Below are 17,309 nucleotides of genomic sequence, written 5' to 3' on the forward strand. Positions count from 1 at the left end.
TCCAGTGAGAAGGCATAACCACAAGCCCACCCTCTCTGAGTTTAGGGGCCAGAATTCATGGAACCTGTGTGGTCAAAACTCCTCAAGTCAAAAGTTTAAGCAGTCACACACATACATACAAAATACTGTATGACTTGAATGAGGTACCTAGAGTCATCAGATTCATAGAATGGTGGGTGCCATGGCTGGTGGGGAGAAGTGGGGTGCTGTTCAATGGGTACAGAGTTTCAGTTTTGCAAGATGAAAAGAGTTCTGCAGATCGGCTGCACAACAACATGAATGTATCTGATACCACTAAACTTTTACCTCAAATTGGGTAAGATGGTAAGTTTTATACTACCAGTACTTTGCCACAAATCAACATTTTTTATTTAAAAAATTTTGAGTCTTAAGTAGTCCCAGATTGCCAATGCCACCTAACTGCCTACAAGAAACAAACAAACGAGAAAAAAAAATATCTTCCAACCTAGGACTCCTAATAATTTCCAAGGAATCCAAGATCACAATAACATTTCTTTTTTGATAAGAGAAAACAACCTCATGTGAATAAAAGCCAGAAGAACCAACAAACTATAAAATTGGGAGTGGGGGAAAGACATTAGAAATTAGATTTATTTCCATGCTCCTGGATAGGAAGAACAAATATTGTTAAAATGTCAATATTGCCCAAAGCAATCTACATATTCAATGCAATTCCTATCAAAATAATACCAGCATTATTCCCAGAGCCAGAATAAACAATCCTAAAATTTCTATGAAAACAGGAAAGGCCCCTAATAGCCAAAGCAATCTTGAAAAAAGCAGAAGGCATGACAATTCCGGACTTCAAGCTGTATTACAAAGCTGTAATCATCAAGACAGTATGGTACGGGCACAAAACAGACACTGAGATCAATGGAGCAGAATAGAGAACCCAGAAATGGACCCACAAATGTATGGCCAACTCATCTGTGACAAAGCAGGAAAGAATATCCAATGGAATAAAGACAGTCTCTTCAGCAAGTGGTACTGGGGAAAACTGGGCAGCGACATGCAGAAAAATGAACCTGGACCACTTTCTTACACCATACACCGAAATAAACTCAAAATAGATTAAAGACTTAAATGTAACACAGGAAGCCATCAAAATCCTCGAGAAGAAAGCAGGCCAAAACCTCTTTGACCATGGTCACAGCAACTTCTTACTCAACACATCTCCAGAGGCAAGGGAAACAAAAGCAAAAACGAACTACTGGGACCTCATCAAAATAAAAAGCTTCTGCACAGCAAAGGAAACAATCAGCAAAACTAAAAGCCAACCAGTGGAATGGGAGAAGGTATTTGCAAATGACTGTCAGATAAAGGGTTAGTAATCCAAAATCTAGAACTTATGAAACTCAACACCCAAAAAAGCAAATAATCCAGTGAAGAAATGGGCAAAAGACATGAATAGACACTTCTCCAAAGAGGACATCTAGATGGCCAACTGACACATGAAAAGATGCTCAACATGACTCAGCATCAGGGAAATACAAATCAAAACCACAATGAGATACCACCTCACACCTGTCAGAATGGGTAACATTAACAACTCAGGCAACAACAGATGTTGGTGAGGATTCAGAGAAGGAGGATCTCTTTTGTACTGCGGTGGGAATGCAAATTGGTGCAGCCACTCTGGAAAACAGTATGGAGGTTCCTCAAAAAATTAAAAACAGAACTACTCCAGCAATTACACTACTAGGTATTTATCCAAGAGATACAGGTATGCTGTTTCGAAGGGACACATACACTCCAATGTTTATAGCAGCGCTATCAACAATAGCCATAGTATGGAAAGAGCCTAAATGTCCATCAATGGATGACTAGATAAAGAATATGACTAGATAAAGAATATATATATATATATATATACCACACACACACACACACACACACACACACAGTGGAGTATTACGTGGCAATCAAAAAGAATGAAGTCTTGCCATTTACATCTACATGGATAGAACTATAAGCTGTTATGCTAAGTGAAATTAGTCAGTCAGAGAAAGACAAATATCATATGACTTCACTCATATGAGCACTTTAAGACACAGAACAGATGAACATAAGGGAAGGGAAGCAAAAATAATATAAAAACAGGGAGAGGGACAACACATAACAGACTCTTAAATATAGAGAACAAGCAGAGGGTTACTGAAGGGGTTGTGGGGGGGGGATGGGCTAAATGGGTCAGGGGCATTAAGGGATCTACTCCTGAAATCATTGTTGCACCATATACTAACTTGGATATAAAGTAAAACAGTGAATTTTAAAAAAAGAAATTAGATTTCTTGATCACAAGGTAAATATTGTATGTTTAATATTTTTTAAAGATTTAATTGTAAACATATTGAAGGAAAAAGAAATTATCAGATTAACCAAGCAGATTTAAAAAGTAAACAAAGAGAACTTATATAATTTTTTTAAAAAAGGAGTATGGTTTCAGGTGTTATGTTCTTTTTTTTTTTTTTTTAGTTTATTTATTTATTTTGAGAGAGAGAGTATAAGCTGGAAAGGGGAAGAGAGAGGGAGAGACAGAATCCCAAGCGGGCTCTGCACTGACAGTGTTCCCGATGCGGGGCTCAAACTCACGAATCATGAGATCATGACCTGAGCTAAGATCAAGAGTCAGACACTTAACCGGGTGAGCCACCCAGGCACCCCTATTCTTAATACTATAAACCAAATTGATAAGCTAGGCAACAGACTGATTTTGCTGGAGAGGGAAATAGAAAATAAGAAGATAGAACTTTAAGAAAAATAGCTCAAATATGCAAATGGATGGAAATATGAAGGAGATGTTAAGAGACTTGCAGGACAGGTAATAAGATCCTACACCTATCAAATTGGAGTTTATGATGCAAATAATCAAGAAGATACAGATGAAACAGTGTTTGAAGAGACAATGGCTAAAGTTTTCCAGAAACAATGAAAACTACATTTTCATATCCAGGAATCCCAAGCATACACCATAAGAAGAAATTCCCACTGAGACAGATCGTAGTGTAAATACATACTACCAGAGACAAAGAGGTTAAAAACAGAAAGAAAAGGCAGATTACTTCAAAGGAAACATAAATAGGTTCAGCTGACTTATGAAGGACAATAACATATGTAGGTTGGTGATGGAATATCTTTAAAGGGCTTAGAAAAACTTTTAAGTAGAATTGTCTACTTTAATTAATTATTATAAATTACCTTTTCTACTTAATTACCTCTTATGAATGAAGGAATGAAGACATTTTCAGGTACATACAATCTAAGTATTTATTACCAAAACAGATACACATCAAAGGAACTTCAAGTGATGTACCTAAGGAAATTCAAGGATAAAGAACTGAGATATAAGAGTGAATGGTGAGCAAAGAAAATAGCCAACAGAAAGGCTAATCTAAATACACAGTGACCATCTATGTGTCTTATGATAGTAAAATAATGCCTAATCACTGGGATTAGAAAAAGAAAATAGACACACATTCTGGAAAAATATAGTATATAACTTAGATGGTAAATGATTGAAATCGAAGGGTTCTAGGGTCTTTGTCTTACCAGGAAGGTTAATAAAAAATTCATTTTATTTAAAACTTGATATGTTAAATATATGTGTTACATTTTCTATCATAACCACTGATAGGATAGAAATAGTATATATACCTTCCAAAGTATTAAAGGGGAAAGATAAAATGAGGAAGCAAAAAAAAATCGATAAAAGAAATCAAGAAAGAATAACATTAACTATGACAAAAAGAAAAGGTGGAATAAACATTTTAGTAAACATGGTCAAAGTAAATAAATTGAATTTTTCATATAAAAGAAGAGACTGGGTAAAACCCAATACCCAGTCACATGCCCCTTATGTAAAACACATCTAAATCATAAAACTAACACAGAAAGATCAGTATAGTCACATTAGCATCAGATAAAATAGCCTTTCAAACAAAAAGCATGACTCAAATTACTAGAGATAAAGCAATTCAATATACATTGAAATAAATTTCAATTCACCAGAAAGGTAAAACAACTTGTGATAACATAGCTTCAAATATATATATATATTGAGTTATATATATATATATATATATATATATATATTGATATATATACAAAAACAACTTGTGATAGCATAGCTTCAAATATATATATATATTGAGTTATATATATATATATATTGAGTTATATATATATAAATTGAATTTTATATATATATATAAATTGAAATATGCACAGTCAGAAACTAAAAATCCACCATAATAGATTTTAACATACTTCATTTTGTAACCAGCCAATCGAGCAGTCACAAAGTCAGTAGGAATATACAATATTTGAACATGGTTAATTTAATTTAATAATTACAGGTAGTCTAATGGACCTGTAGAGAGCCTAATAGCAGCAGAATACAAATATTCTCAAGAACCTAAGAAATATTTATGAAATTTAATAATATATATTATCTTACTCATTTGAACAACATACTTCACATTGTTTGAGTATTAAAGAATCATCCTTCTTGATTAAAGGTGCTACATATGTTCTATATCATACAAGGTAACATTATCAAATACATTATTTTAAATTTGTGTGAACCTACCCTAGATCTCACGGCAAATGGTAGAGTTAAGATTCAAAAGCAGGTGTCTCTGGGTCCAAAGATTCTCTTCTTCATACTATGGTGCCCTATGTCTATGACGGGGATCTGGAAGCATCCCTCTATTTTATCAGTGTGACCAGAAGATTTTGAAAATAGCCCTGCATGCATTGTTCTTGATACCAACCCAGTTGCCAGGAAAATTGCCTTTACTTTGCTGTTCTCGGTCTCTCCATTAATATTGGCTTCTCTCTTCTGCCACAATTATAACAACTTTTTTCAGTGTAGGCTTTTACAATATTTCTATTAAGTAGAAGTACTTTATCAGTACATTCTGTAGGACTGTTAGTTTGTTAAATAGCTGAATGCCAAGTGTGATAATGAGGATCTACCAGTCTGTTGGTATGGCTTTATTCCAATATGCAAGATAGAAGTAGTTGTAATGTATTATTAGTCTCATTTGTTTTGTGTTAATTCCTTAATCAATTTAATTCCTTAATCAAATGCTAATGTCTAGCCTTTGCAGTTCTGTTAGGCTTCTTCATAAAGGCAACACCTGTTCAGATAGTCACTTGTTCTGCTCACTCCTACACATCTAATGTAATGTGTTGGGGGTTGAGTGGTGGACTCCAGAAAGATATGTCCGTGTTTTAACCCTCTCCCCTTCTGAAAACGACCCTAGCTGGAAAGAGTCTGCGGTTGTGATGAAGTGAAGGATCTCGAGATGAGATCGTTCTGGATTTTCTGGGTAGACACTAAATCTAATGATGTGTCCTTCTAAGAAATAAAAGAGAAGACACAGACAGACAGGAGGAAGCCATGTGAAGAAAGAGGTAGAAACTGAAGTTTTACGGCCACAAGCCAAGGAATGTGTAGAACAAGCAGACAGTGGAAGAAGGAAGGTAGTTGTTCCCTGGAGTCTTTGGAACAAGTCTAGTCTTACCAGCACCTGCCTCTGAGACTCTGGCCCCCAGAAATGTGAGAAAGAAATTTCTATTACTTTAAGCCACCCAGCGTCTTCTAATTTGTGATAGTCACTGTTGGAACCTAAGAATACTGCCAGACAAATCATTAGACCCATTACTATTATGTTTTTTAATTGCCTTTTCCAAAATTCAGAGGATTCAAACCAGCAGTCACAACAGCAAACTTGAATGTTTACATTTATGGTTTTCTCCTCTGAGTGAAACCATTCACTTTCCCTTCCTTTTAGATCTGCAGAGAAAGTCATCCCTCGACTGACAGATTCTGAGCATGTACAATTGGCAGCTACTCTGATATCAGAGACAAAGTACACAGGGACACTTACTATCAAGAGTTAGGGAGGACTCAGTAAATTAAAAGAAATTATTTACACAAAATACCTAGAACACTAACAGACCCAGAATTGGGACACAAAAATGGCATCAATGACTTTTATTAATGTCTATTGTAAAACGTTATAAATATTATCATCCAGGTAGTTAGTGGTTTTCTCTAGGTGATTAGTATTTTATTAATCTGACGATATTATTTATTTGATCATCCATAATCATCTGGTGCCTTGGGACTAATTTGGAGATAGTCTGCTTACCTATCAATGTGGGACATAACTGTTTTGGAGACGTCTACACCTGCTTCTTGCAACACTCGGATAATCTGAAATGGTGCGCTGGGATTCCTTCCAGGATGAATAATAACAGGACAGCCCAGCTAAGCCTGAGCATGAGCTGTTGCCTGAAGAACCTTCTTCTCACTCTCTGTCAGAGGCCAGGAGCAACCAATTTCTCCAATGACGCCACACTTGATGCTGGTTCCGTCAGCTCCATGGAGAATTTCATTAATAAGGACATCAGTAAGCTAAGGAAGAGTGAGAAAGAAGATACTTTGTAGACTGTGGCATTAGCAACCCAGAGTCCCCACAGTGAGTGAATGAAATTTATTCGTTCAGTCATTCATGCTTTTAAAAGGTGTGCTCGGTATCCATTCAGTTAATATCGGTCAATGAGAAAGACCAAATCTCAAATTCAACAAGTTATTCTAAGTCAAAGACTCGATAATATCTTACTGTGATTATTTAACAAGAAATTTATGGCTTTAGAAAGCTATAGGGAAAAAGATGTGACTTCATGCAGTACATTCAGATGAGAAAAAAATCTATAATTTAACCTGAGGAACATCTAGAACATAAAAAGATTGCCCTTGAACATGTCAACTGTATTAACTGATTCTTTAATTCTCCCTTATCTTTGCATTCCTTGATCCCATACAACATAAGGAAATTTATAGTACATGACATTAATATCATATTTTTTGGTTCTTATGTATATTTACTACAAAGAGTGGTTGGAAGAATGTGTGATAGCTGACTTCAGGATAGTCTTCAGATAATATAGACGTATAAAAAGGTAAAGCGCTGATTGGAAAACAATGCAGTAAGGTTTTGAAATCCAAAGATTTTAATGATTCACTGATTCTTTGCAAACACTATAGGTGACATTCTTTGCCTATCATGCAGATAATGGAAGACACATACAAATGTATACAATATGCATAAACACATTACGTTACTACCACAGAAAGATAGCACATCTATATGCAAAAAAGATTTCTGGCTAATTCTTTCTTTTTCTCTCTGAAAGATTCACTTCCTTCTGCCCATTCTTGCTCAAGATCATATGATAACAAAAACAGGAATGGATTTTCTTCCCCCACCCCTCCTGTTTTGTAAAAGAAGGAAACATATTCGCAAATGCGCCAAGTCTCTGCCTGCCAAGTTTCACCCTGCAGTGCATTTTTATTGCCGGTTATTATAAAATCCAAAAAGAAGATCGAGGTTACATAACTGAAGTTTATAATGGAAAAATGAGGTTTACAAACAGACTGTAGCACCACCACTGAGCACAGATACAATACGTACAAATCTGAATGTTAACACTTTGGGTTTTTCAGTGACCAGTGGATTAAGAGCTCCTTCCTTGACACTTTTTTTTTTCTTCATGAAATGAAATGTTCCTAATTTGGGTCCCCACTGGCAGATGTCTTTGCTAGCTAGCAAACTTCTATAGTGTGCCCAGCTACCTCTGAGTCAGTGACATTCTCCAATGTAGATGACACGCAGGGATAATCCAACGTCTGAAGTTCTGGCTTTTCTGAATTTACGAGCAAAAATTGTTGAAGAATGTAGGGCTTCTTACCTGTTCGACTGACATGGCTCTGGTCTCTGGAGAGTGAGTTGCATCCACATAAAACCCAGCTCCAGATATGATATGGATGCCAGTCTCTTCGGCAAGCCACTTCAATGTCTTCACGTCTCGGCTAATGCCAACAGTTGTGTTCTCTACCAAAGCCCCCCCACCATTGGCTTTAAAACACAACAGTTCTTCCCTGATGGCTTCTGTCTCCTGATTCAGCTGAAGGTTCTCTTTATGGGAATAAGGGTTTTTTTGAATCCAAAATAAATTTTTCATCATAATAGGTTCTTTAGAGGTAGCTTCATAACATGGAGGAGGGGGGCAGTAGCAGCATTCAAAGGTCATTGTCAGATGTTCATGGGTCAGCGTGCGGCCCAGTTTGCTTGGCTCCACAAGGCCCAAAACAGTTTGGACTTTCCCACTTAAGGAGGACATTTCTGCTGATACCAGGAGATGCTCTGAAAAGAGTGCTTTCTGGAAAAAAAGAAAACGATAATCAGAAAATTTAACACGCACATCAATTCTGTCCGTAGCGGATGGGAGGCTGTGAATGTATACCTGTGTAAGAAAGAGAATCAATGAGACGAGAGATATGGTCCCACTTATCACCCTGCCAAAGCCAGAGTCAGTCTCTAGTAAATTGTGGAAGCTCACTGCAGCCTTAAGTGACATGCATGGTATTAAATGTCCCCCAGCCACTTCCACTGGGACTCCTTTGCCTGATTTAATCCCATCCTTATCTACTGCAAATATTTCTTGGTGTTCAGCTCACAATTTCCTTTTTCTTAATTTTATCTCATTAGTCACAGCTACGCTCTCTTGGTCAATTCAACAGTAATCTCCATTTTTAAAAACCTCCTCATAACCAGTAACTTTTATAAAAACCAGCCTTGTCTCAGAACTTTTTCATTTGTCATTTTTCAAATAAATATACTGAGGCTACTGATCATTCCATTACTCACTATCCACATGAATCTACTATCAAACTCCTATTGAAGGTCCATCATGTGCCAGAAATTGGAGATACAAATACACATATGACAGAACTCTCTGACCTTGATGATTTCACAGATTTCCCCCCACATCCAAGAAACAAAACAAAACAAAACAAACTGGGGAGAAAATACCTAGGTTCAATAATTAAAAAACAAAACAAAACAAAACAAAAAACAAGAATAAAAACCTCTCTGCTCTAGATGTTTTATTGTGTCTAGGGCACATAGAAACTTCAAAAATCATTAAGAGCAAAAAATCCTTCATTATAATGAAAGCAACCATAATTTACTGAAGCTGAAATTTGCCATCTCCAAAAAGAGTAAATACCTCTCCATTTATCCTGTTTACTTTCATTCGTAACACATACTAAGGATTCACCAAGTTTCCGTCACTGACAGCAAAAAACCACGGTTCCAGAGCTATCATGTGTCCGTATGTTTCCTAAATGAAGGGATTCTCTTGGAAAGAAGAAGGCACGACTGAAAGTGTGAAGACAAACACCTCCGTGGCCAAGAGCGAAACCCCTGCCAGAAACAGTGGTCTACACAGAGAGCTAGCCACGCACATTCGGAGGATAGTGACAAAAGGTAAAAGAAAATGCCTTTGAAGCTCTCAAGCTGTTTCTTTAAAAGACATGCTGAAATCATTCCCCTCCACCCCCCCATCCCTGCCCCTTTATCAGTTTTCTTACCTATAATTTAGAATACCAATGCACATTTCCTAGGCTACCCTAAGAATTCAATGAAATGAGATACCACAGGTAAAAAAGACCTATAGACATGATTTGCACACAGCACATGGTCAACAAGCAGTCGCTTTGTTATGCTAGTTCTAGGAACTGTTATGGATTCCCTAGGTTCTTTTTTTTTCAGACGAAGTGTTTGGCTAGAGAGGAGATCATTTGGGGGAGGAACAGGTAGAGGACAATTTGCAGGGGGGTTTAGTACATTCAAGAGGCAAGGTGAAAAGAGACCAGGGTGGGAGAAAAGGGGGCAGCAAGCTAAAGGCAGCTTTACATCAATCCACTGGAGCTGAGGATTTTGATCTATGTTGGCCCGTAATGTGTAAATAATTGATTTCGACTGTTTGGCAGAGAACTGTAGGATGTGCGGCTAGCATGGCCATTAGTTTTTGTTCGGTAGCACTCTTCTGCAAGCCAAACTTCTAACTTCTAAATAATTCACACGATGACCGAAGCTGGCATCTGTTTAGAGAGTCACTATGTAGCTGCCCATCACTGCACAGGGCAGTCATTTCCATCGATGATGTCTAGGACCTCACTGTTCAATGCCTTATTCCCTGTTACTGAATGCAAAGAATACATAGCTAGTTCTTTCTGTTGACAAAATCACCGTTCCGTTAATGATCGATTTCATTTTCCATATGGGCTAATTTGTTCTTTCCTTTCGTCTGATGAACAGGGACCAGAAACTTGGATAAACTGATAAAACACTATCACTGTCATTGTGTGTCAACTATACTTCGATTTAAAAAAAAAAAAAAAATGGGGTGGGGGGAGCCACTATCACTTTTGCTAGAAAAATACCACACTGCATGGTTAATTGATAGATATTGGAAAGAGCAACTTTAGTAAGTTTCAAGCTCGTAACCTGTGAATCTGTGAAAAAAGAAATAAAATCACTTAAGAAATGTCATCTCTCATGGGAAATTCCTCAGGCAGAACTAGTCCGTGCTTCCTATGATCACAGACAATGTAACCCATACTTAAAGGATAAGAATTGATGAAAGAACAAACTGGAGACGCCACTGCTCTAAGCTGGAATGTGTCCTTTAGTGGGATAAAATATGTATGTGGCAGTCATGCTTCCTGTACGGCTAGAAAGCCTCTCCCACCCACGTTCAGCCTGAAAGTCGTTCTCTTCTCAAGGTACACACACAGGGCTACCACTCACTGGCCTTCTGCCATTAAGGGAAGAGTTCACAGATTAAGGAGGAAGGTTCTGGGTACTGAGAGCTCCCAGGGCCCAACTGTATAAACAGGAATAACCCACCCCCACCAAAAAAAATCAGGCTTCAGGCATTTCCAGGGCAGCTTCGGCATTGCACACACCTGCAACAGAAGGTGGTGGGAAAGAGACAGAGGAGCCATAAACACATTTGCCAAAAGCTTTGTTGTACTTCAGAAGTGAAATCTGAACAGTCAGAGACGCTGACGCTACTCCTCTGCAAATTGTGTTGCAGCCAGGTCAGAGGAAACGATCCTTCTAATTCACCAGGTACAGAATCAGAAAGGAACACAAATTTTAAAGAAAAAAAAAAAAGACAAGAGCAGGGGATCAGTGCTATAGCGCTGAGCTGGACACCAGAGACAATAGATAGGATGTGTCATTTTTTAAAATATACACATAAATTAATTTTTAGGAAATATAGAGCAAATTTACCGAACTGTTGGAGATTTGGTGGTGGGTGGGTAGTTTGGGGGCGATTTTAGTGTTTTGTTTTCCCAGGATTTTGCTACAGCTATTTCACCCTGATCATATTACTTCATTTTGATTTTTCTGTCTCCCGGAGTTACATGTTCATTTCAGTTACATCCCACATGGCAGAGGATAGGACTTCCTAAACATTTCACATCTGAATGAGCGTCCTCTAGATCTCACAGACTCATGCCCTTTCCTGCCCCCACCCCTGCCCTCAATGGTCCTAGACCAGCTGAAGGCTCCTGCCTTGCATCTTTAGATGAAATGGTCAACTTGGTAGGTTGATGCTTGCTGCACTGGTTCTCAGCTCACTTCCCCAACAGCTGTGCAACTTTTAATCTCTATAATAAGTCTTTGTTCCATTTCACTTATAGTCTTTTCTTTCCCCGATCAAACCCTCCCTGATTTAAAAAAAAAAAAAAAGGGAAGGCATTTCCAAGCTTTATGCAAGAGAAGGTATGAACTGAATACAGGCAGCCCTGTAGAGAATGGACAAAGAGGAGCCACTGCACTTGCGGAGACCCACAGGGCGTCGCTGGAACCGGGGGAAAAAATCAGGCGGTGGCTGTCTGCGAGAACACCAGTGGAGATGGTGGGAAAGCAGAGGCAGTAGGAGGTGCTGGAAATTTCTAACTGGGCTTGCTCGTGCTGGAAAAGTAGCCTCCAAATTATGGGCTCCTAAGAAAAAAAGTGCCGTCTGGTGCAAAGAAGCAGGCACTTCTATTTTTTTATGATTTGTATCGCGCAGGGCCTCAGTACTCTATAAACATTGCACTTAGAGCTGACATTTGATTTTTGACCCAAATATTTTTTAAGCCACATAATATTTTTTGAAGCTCGTTTGAATACTTCTATCCTGTGCAGGTTCAAGCCTGTGACATGTCTTCTCGCAAACAGCATCGGTCTGATGGCTGAACAATCGTGACACAGGATTTCCTCCACACGCATGGGACATGTCCCCTTGCCCACATGTATATGGCTGTGTGGCCCTACTGCATGGAGGCTGATAACTTTTCATATTAAGCATTGTCAAAAAATCAATAACTATACCTGCATAAAGAGAAAGAAATCCAAGCACTTCAGTACACAGAGCAATAATGGGACCCAGAGTGTTCTTCAAACTGTGACATAAATAAAACAGAACCACTCGCAGATACAAATGAGCAGCTCGAATCTTGTATTCAGAGGAAAACGGTGGGTTTCATTCCCAAGCTTTTTTCCCCCTTTATCCCCTATTTAAGGAAGTTGGGGAGATAATCTGAGGATATCTCCAAATCCCAAATCCCAAATATGAAGATGGAGATGTACCCAAGAGGTGACGCTCCTGGAAAAAGCCATTCACAGATGGGTGTGCCTGGGAGAGGTTCCCTCCCCGGTACAGGCCTTCCTGGACCTGAGCAACAGTTCATCTAAAATGGTAGGTCAGTCAGGGGCCCCTGGGTGGCTCAGCTGATTAAGTGTCTGACTCTTGGTTTTGGCTCCAGTCATGGTCTCATGGTTCGTGAGATCGAACCCCTTGTCTGACTCTTCACTGACAGTGTGGAGCCTGCTTGGGATTTTCTCTCTCCCTCTCGCTTTGCCCCTCCCTGCCCTGCTGTCTCTCAACAACAAATAAACGAAACCTTAAAAAATGATAGGTCAGTTCAGTCTACAAATTATTAAAGTCAGAAATCACTTTGGGCTGCTCAACTGATGGACGGGATGGGGTTTGTGGCTTAATTGACTCTTTTTAAAATATTTATTAAAAATTTTTTTTAATGTTTATTTTTGAGGGAGAGAGAGAGAGACAGAGACAGAGCATGAGCAGGAGAAGGACAGAGAGAGAGACACACAGAATCCGAAGCAGGCTCCAGGCTCTGAGCTGTCTGCACAGAGCCCAATGTGGGACTCAAACCCATGAACTGAGATCATGACCTGAGCTGAAGTCAGACGCTTAACCAACTGAGCTACCCAGGTGCCCCTAAAATTTTTATTTTTAATTCAAGTATAGTTGACATACAATATTCTGTTAGTTTTAGGTGTACAATCTAGTGATTCATTAATTATATATACATCATGAAATGCTTGCCATATATCTGTCACCATACAGTTATTACAATTTCTCTATGTCCCTTATACTGTATTTTTCATCCCTGTGACTTAAACTGGAAGTTTATACTTCTTAATCCCTTTCATCCGTTTTGCTCATCCCCCCACCACCTCGCCTCTGGCAACCACCAGTTTGTTCTCTGTATCAATGAATCTATTTCTGGTTTTGTTGGTGTGTTTTTTAGATTCCAGATAGAAGTGAAATAATATGGTATTTGTCTTTGTCCAACTTATTTACTCAGTGTAATGCCCACTGGGTCCAACTATTTGCAAATGGAAAGATCTCATTCTTTCTTATGGCTGAGTAATATTCCACATCTTCTTTACCCATTCGTCTGTCACTGGACACTTAGGGTATCTTCTCTAACTTGGATGCTGTAAATAATGCTGCAGTAAACATAGGGGTGTGTATCTTCTTGAATTAGTATTTTTGTTTTCTTGCCAAATACCCAGAAGTGTGATTGATTGCTGGATCATATGGTATATCTATTTTCTGTTGTCCAAGGAACCTCCATAACTTTTCCATCATAGCTGCATCAACTTACATTCCCACCAGCAGTGAACAAGGATGCCCTTTGTCCCACATCCTCACCAGCACTTGTTATTTCTTGTCACTTTCATACTAGCCATTGTGGCTGGTAAAAGGGACCTCATTATAGTTTCAATTGCCTTTTCTCGATGATTAGGACACTGAGCATCTCTTCATGTGTCTTTGGGCCACCTGTATGTCTTCTTTGGAAATATTTCTATTCAGGTCCTCTGCCCATTTTTTTTCAAAGTTTATTTATTTATTTTGAGAGAGAGAAATAGAGAGAGCACAAGCAGGAGAGGGGCAGAGAGAGAGAATCCCGGGCAGGCTCTGCACCATCAGCACAGAGCCAGAGGAGAGGCTTGATCTTGCAAACTGTGAGATCATGACCTGAGCTGAAATCAAGAGTCAGATGCTCAATCAATGGATGCACTCAGGTGCCTCTTCCCTGCCCATTTTTTAATGAACTCTTTAGTCAATCAGATGCCAAATGGTTAGCTCCACAAGTCACATCCACTATGACTTTGGTAAATACTACTACTATTACTATTGGCTTCTTGAATTTATCTCTTTAGTCAACAAATTGAAAACATTTTCTCCTTGATAAAAAAGGACTGGGGAGGGGGTAGAAGGAGGAAGGGAGGGCAGTGGAAAACCCCTATATTCAGGTCAAAATGCAACATTACTCACTACTTGTCACCGTAACATCAGAGCCAGGACAAGTGTGATATTGTCAGAATGATGTCTACAGAACTGACTTTTATGTTTTTCTTCATTTGAAAAAAATGAAGCTTAGTTTATCTTAACCCCTCATTTCAAAGAGAAAGGTCCTATACTCAGTTCTGTGAGAATGTTTGATTTAAATTCCTTGATTTACTACTAGCATAAACCTAGGAGTAAAACATGTAACAAGTTACTGGATACAACGATAACTTCTTTTTCTTCATAAAGAACTGGACACTGAAGTTAGTTCTCAGCTTTTCACAGAGCGAATTTCCTCTTCTACAGGTTCGTAGCACTAGGTGATCTCGCAAAAACAGTATTATCAGCAAATTGCACTGCTGGTCTTTAACTATATTTAGTCACATAAAGAGCTTACAATTTGCATTACTTCTAATTCCAGGAGAATCACAAGTTCATGTTTTATTTCTTAAATTTTTTGTTTGTTTATTTTTGAGAGACAGAGAAAGACACAGAGCACAAGCAAGGGAGGGGGAGAGAGTGAGGGAGACACAGAATCTGAAGCAGGCTCCAGGCTCTAAGCTGTCAGCACAGAGCCCAACGTGGGGCTTGAACTCATGAGCCTCAAGATCATGACCTGAGCTGAAGTCAGATGCTTAACCAACTGAACCACCCAAGCATCCCACAAGTTAATGTTTTAAACATTATGCATGCTTTATATGCATCCATGTTCCTCACACGATTTCATTTGGAAGGCTCTTCTTCAGTGGCCTGATTTAGTTGGAAGGACAGTAGGTTCAGAGTCAAGAGCTCTTGGCTCTTCCACTAAATAGTTGTGTGATTTGGGGCAAATAACTTAACCACTCTGAGCCCATTTTCACATCCCATCTATGAAATGAATGGGTTGGACCAGATGACTTCCAGATGACATTCATGCTTCTGTAATATCCTTTAACTTGAAATGGATATTAATGAGTTTCTATACATCAGTCAATGAAGAATACTCATCTATCAATGAAGGTGATTTTTAAGAATGGTTTTAAAAATATATATTTTATATACATGTGCATATGTGTATATATATGTAATGAGAATGAATTTCATTCATTCCCTACCAATTTCATTCATTTCCTATCAGTAAGGCTGTACTTATTAAGGATGATTTTTTAAATGTTCAGTTTATAAACATGTGCATGTATGTGTGTGCATGTGTGCATACACACATATATGCATGTAATGACAGAATGGGTGGATTTCATTCATGACCTATCAATTTCATTCATTAACTATCTGTGAAGGCTATACCTATTAAGAGTTTTTTTAATGTATAGTTTATATACGTGTGAATATATACAGACCTATACATGGATAGAGAAAGAATCGGTTTCAGGTTGAGACCCTTCTAAGTTTAAAAGAACTCTAGGAAAGATGGCTGGTTTGAAAGAATCCTGAACTTGGAGTTCTGGCTCCAATGTTTCCTATCTGTGTAACTGTGAAAAATTGAACAGCTTACCATGAGTTAGCTTCCTCCCTTGAAAAGTGGAATAATATCTGCCTGATCTATATTGCAAGATTTGAAATGAAAAGCAAAAAACGTAATACCTAAAAGCACTACCTAATTTATGAGGCACATATAAATGCTCAAAATCCTTATCATATTATATTATATTGTATTATATTATTCTTATTATACACCAAACTTTGAGTTATTTTCCAAACATTTGCTGAATATCCTTAGTCAAATAAACCCAACCTTGTTCTTTCAAAAAACTAACAGTAAGGGTCTGAAGTTAACAAATGAAACAGAGGCTGTAATCTGCTTATTAATTCCTTTACTTGAGGCCTGTAATTCTTTTTTTTTTTAATGTTTTATTTATTTCTAGGAGAGAGAGAGAGAGAGACAGCGTGAGCAGGGGAGGGTCAGAGAGAGAGGGAGTCACAGACTGAAACAGGCTCCAGGCTCTGAGCTGGCAGTCAGCACAGAGCCCGACGTGGGGCTTGAACCCACGAACCGCGAGATCATGACCTAAGCGAAAGTCAGACGCTTAACCGACTAAGCCACCCAGGCGCCCCGAGGCCTGTAATTCTTAAAGGTAGACTGTTGTGATTGACATCACAGTTCGTTAGGCTTTTGGAAATGACCCACCAAAGCGATTACAGCTTTAGGAGGTCCTCATTATCCATGGGCAAGTAGTACTAGAAATGCCTTTTTAAATGAATACGCTTAATACAGTGTGTTAGCTGCTGTCCACAGATGACCCATGGCTTCCGATATTCACATTTGTGTGCAGGCCCCTTCCATGGGGATCTGAGCTGGCCAGTGACTCGCTTTAACCAATAGCATGTGGCAGAAGTGATGTAATATGTTTGGGACCCAAAGATTTTCAAGGAGCTTCTGACTCTGTGCTTTGGGGAAAACTTCCCTGCAATGTAAGAAGTCCAGCTACCCCTAATGTGGAGAAGGAGAGGCCCTCAAACTGCATGGGGAGTGCAAGAGTCAGGCACCCAAGAATCCAGGCTGTCCCTGAGAAGGCACCAGATGAATGAGTGTGTCATCTCAAACATTCTAACCCAGCCTAGATCACACATGTCTGCAAGCCTAGCTATGGCCAATCAAGTAGAGTACGGCCAACCCGCAGAATTATGGGAGATAATAAAATGGTTGTTGAAACCTGTAGTTTGGGGTTGTTACACAACAGTAGATATCCAGAATATACAGAGACCAACACTGGATAATAAGTTATATTAAAGGACTTGATTAAGATTTCAAATGAGAAAATAAACTAAATATGATT

The 17,309-nt window shown here is 38.6% G+C and overlaps 1 protein-coding gene across 1 annotated transcript in view; it reads right to left on the reverse strand.

Annotated features, from left to right (window-relative positions):
- Positions 1-17,309, reverse strand: part of PTER (phosphotriesterase related) — a 69,721-nt gene that overhangs the window by 26,072 nt on the left and 26,340 nt on the right. The window contains 2 exon segments of the mRNA XM_039245885.1: positions 6,180-6,445; positions 7,783-8,253. Of these exon segments, the coding sequence (XP_039101816.1) occupies positions 6,180-6,445; positions 7,783-8,214 (698 nt within the window). The 5' untranslated portion in view covers positions 8,215-8,253.

The sequence above is a fragment of the Hyaena hyaena genome, unplaced genomic scaffold (assembly GCF_003009895.1).
Source record: "Hyaena hyaena isolate Hyena2069 unplaced genomic scaffold, ASM300989v1 scaffold_277, whole genome shotgun sequence".
Lineage (NCBI taxonomy): Eukaryota > Metazoa > Chordata > Mammalia > Carnivora > Hyaenidae > Hyaena > Hyaena hyaena.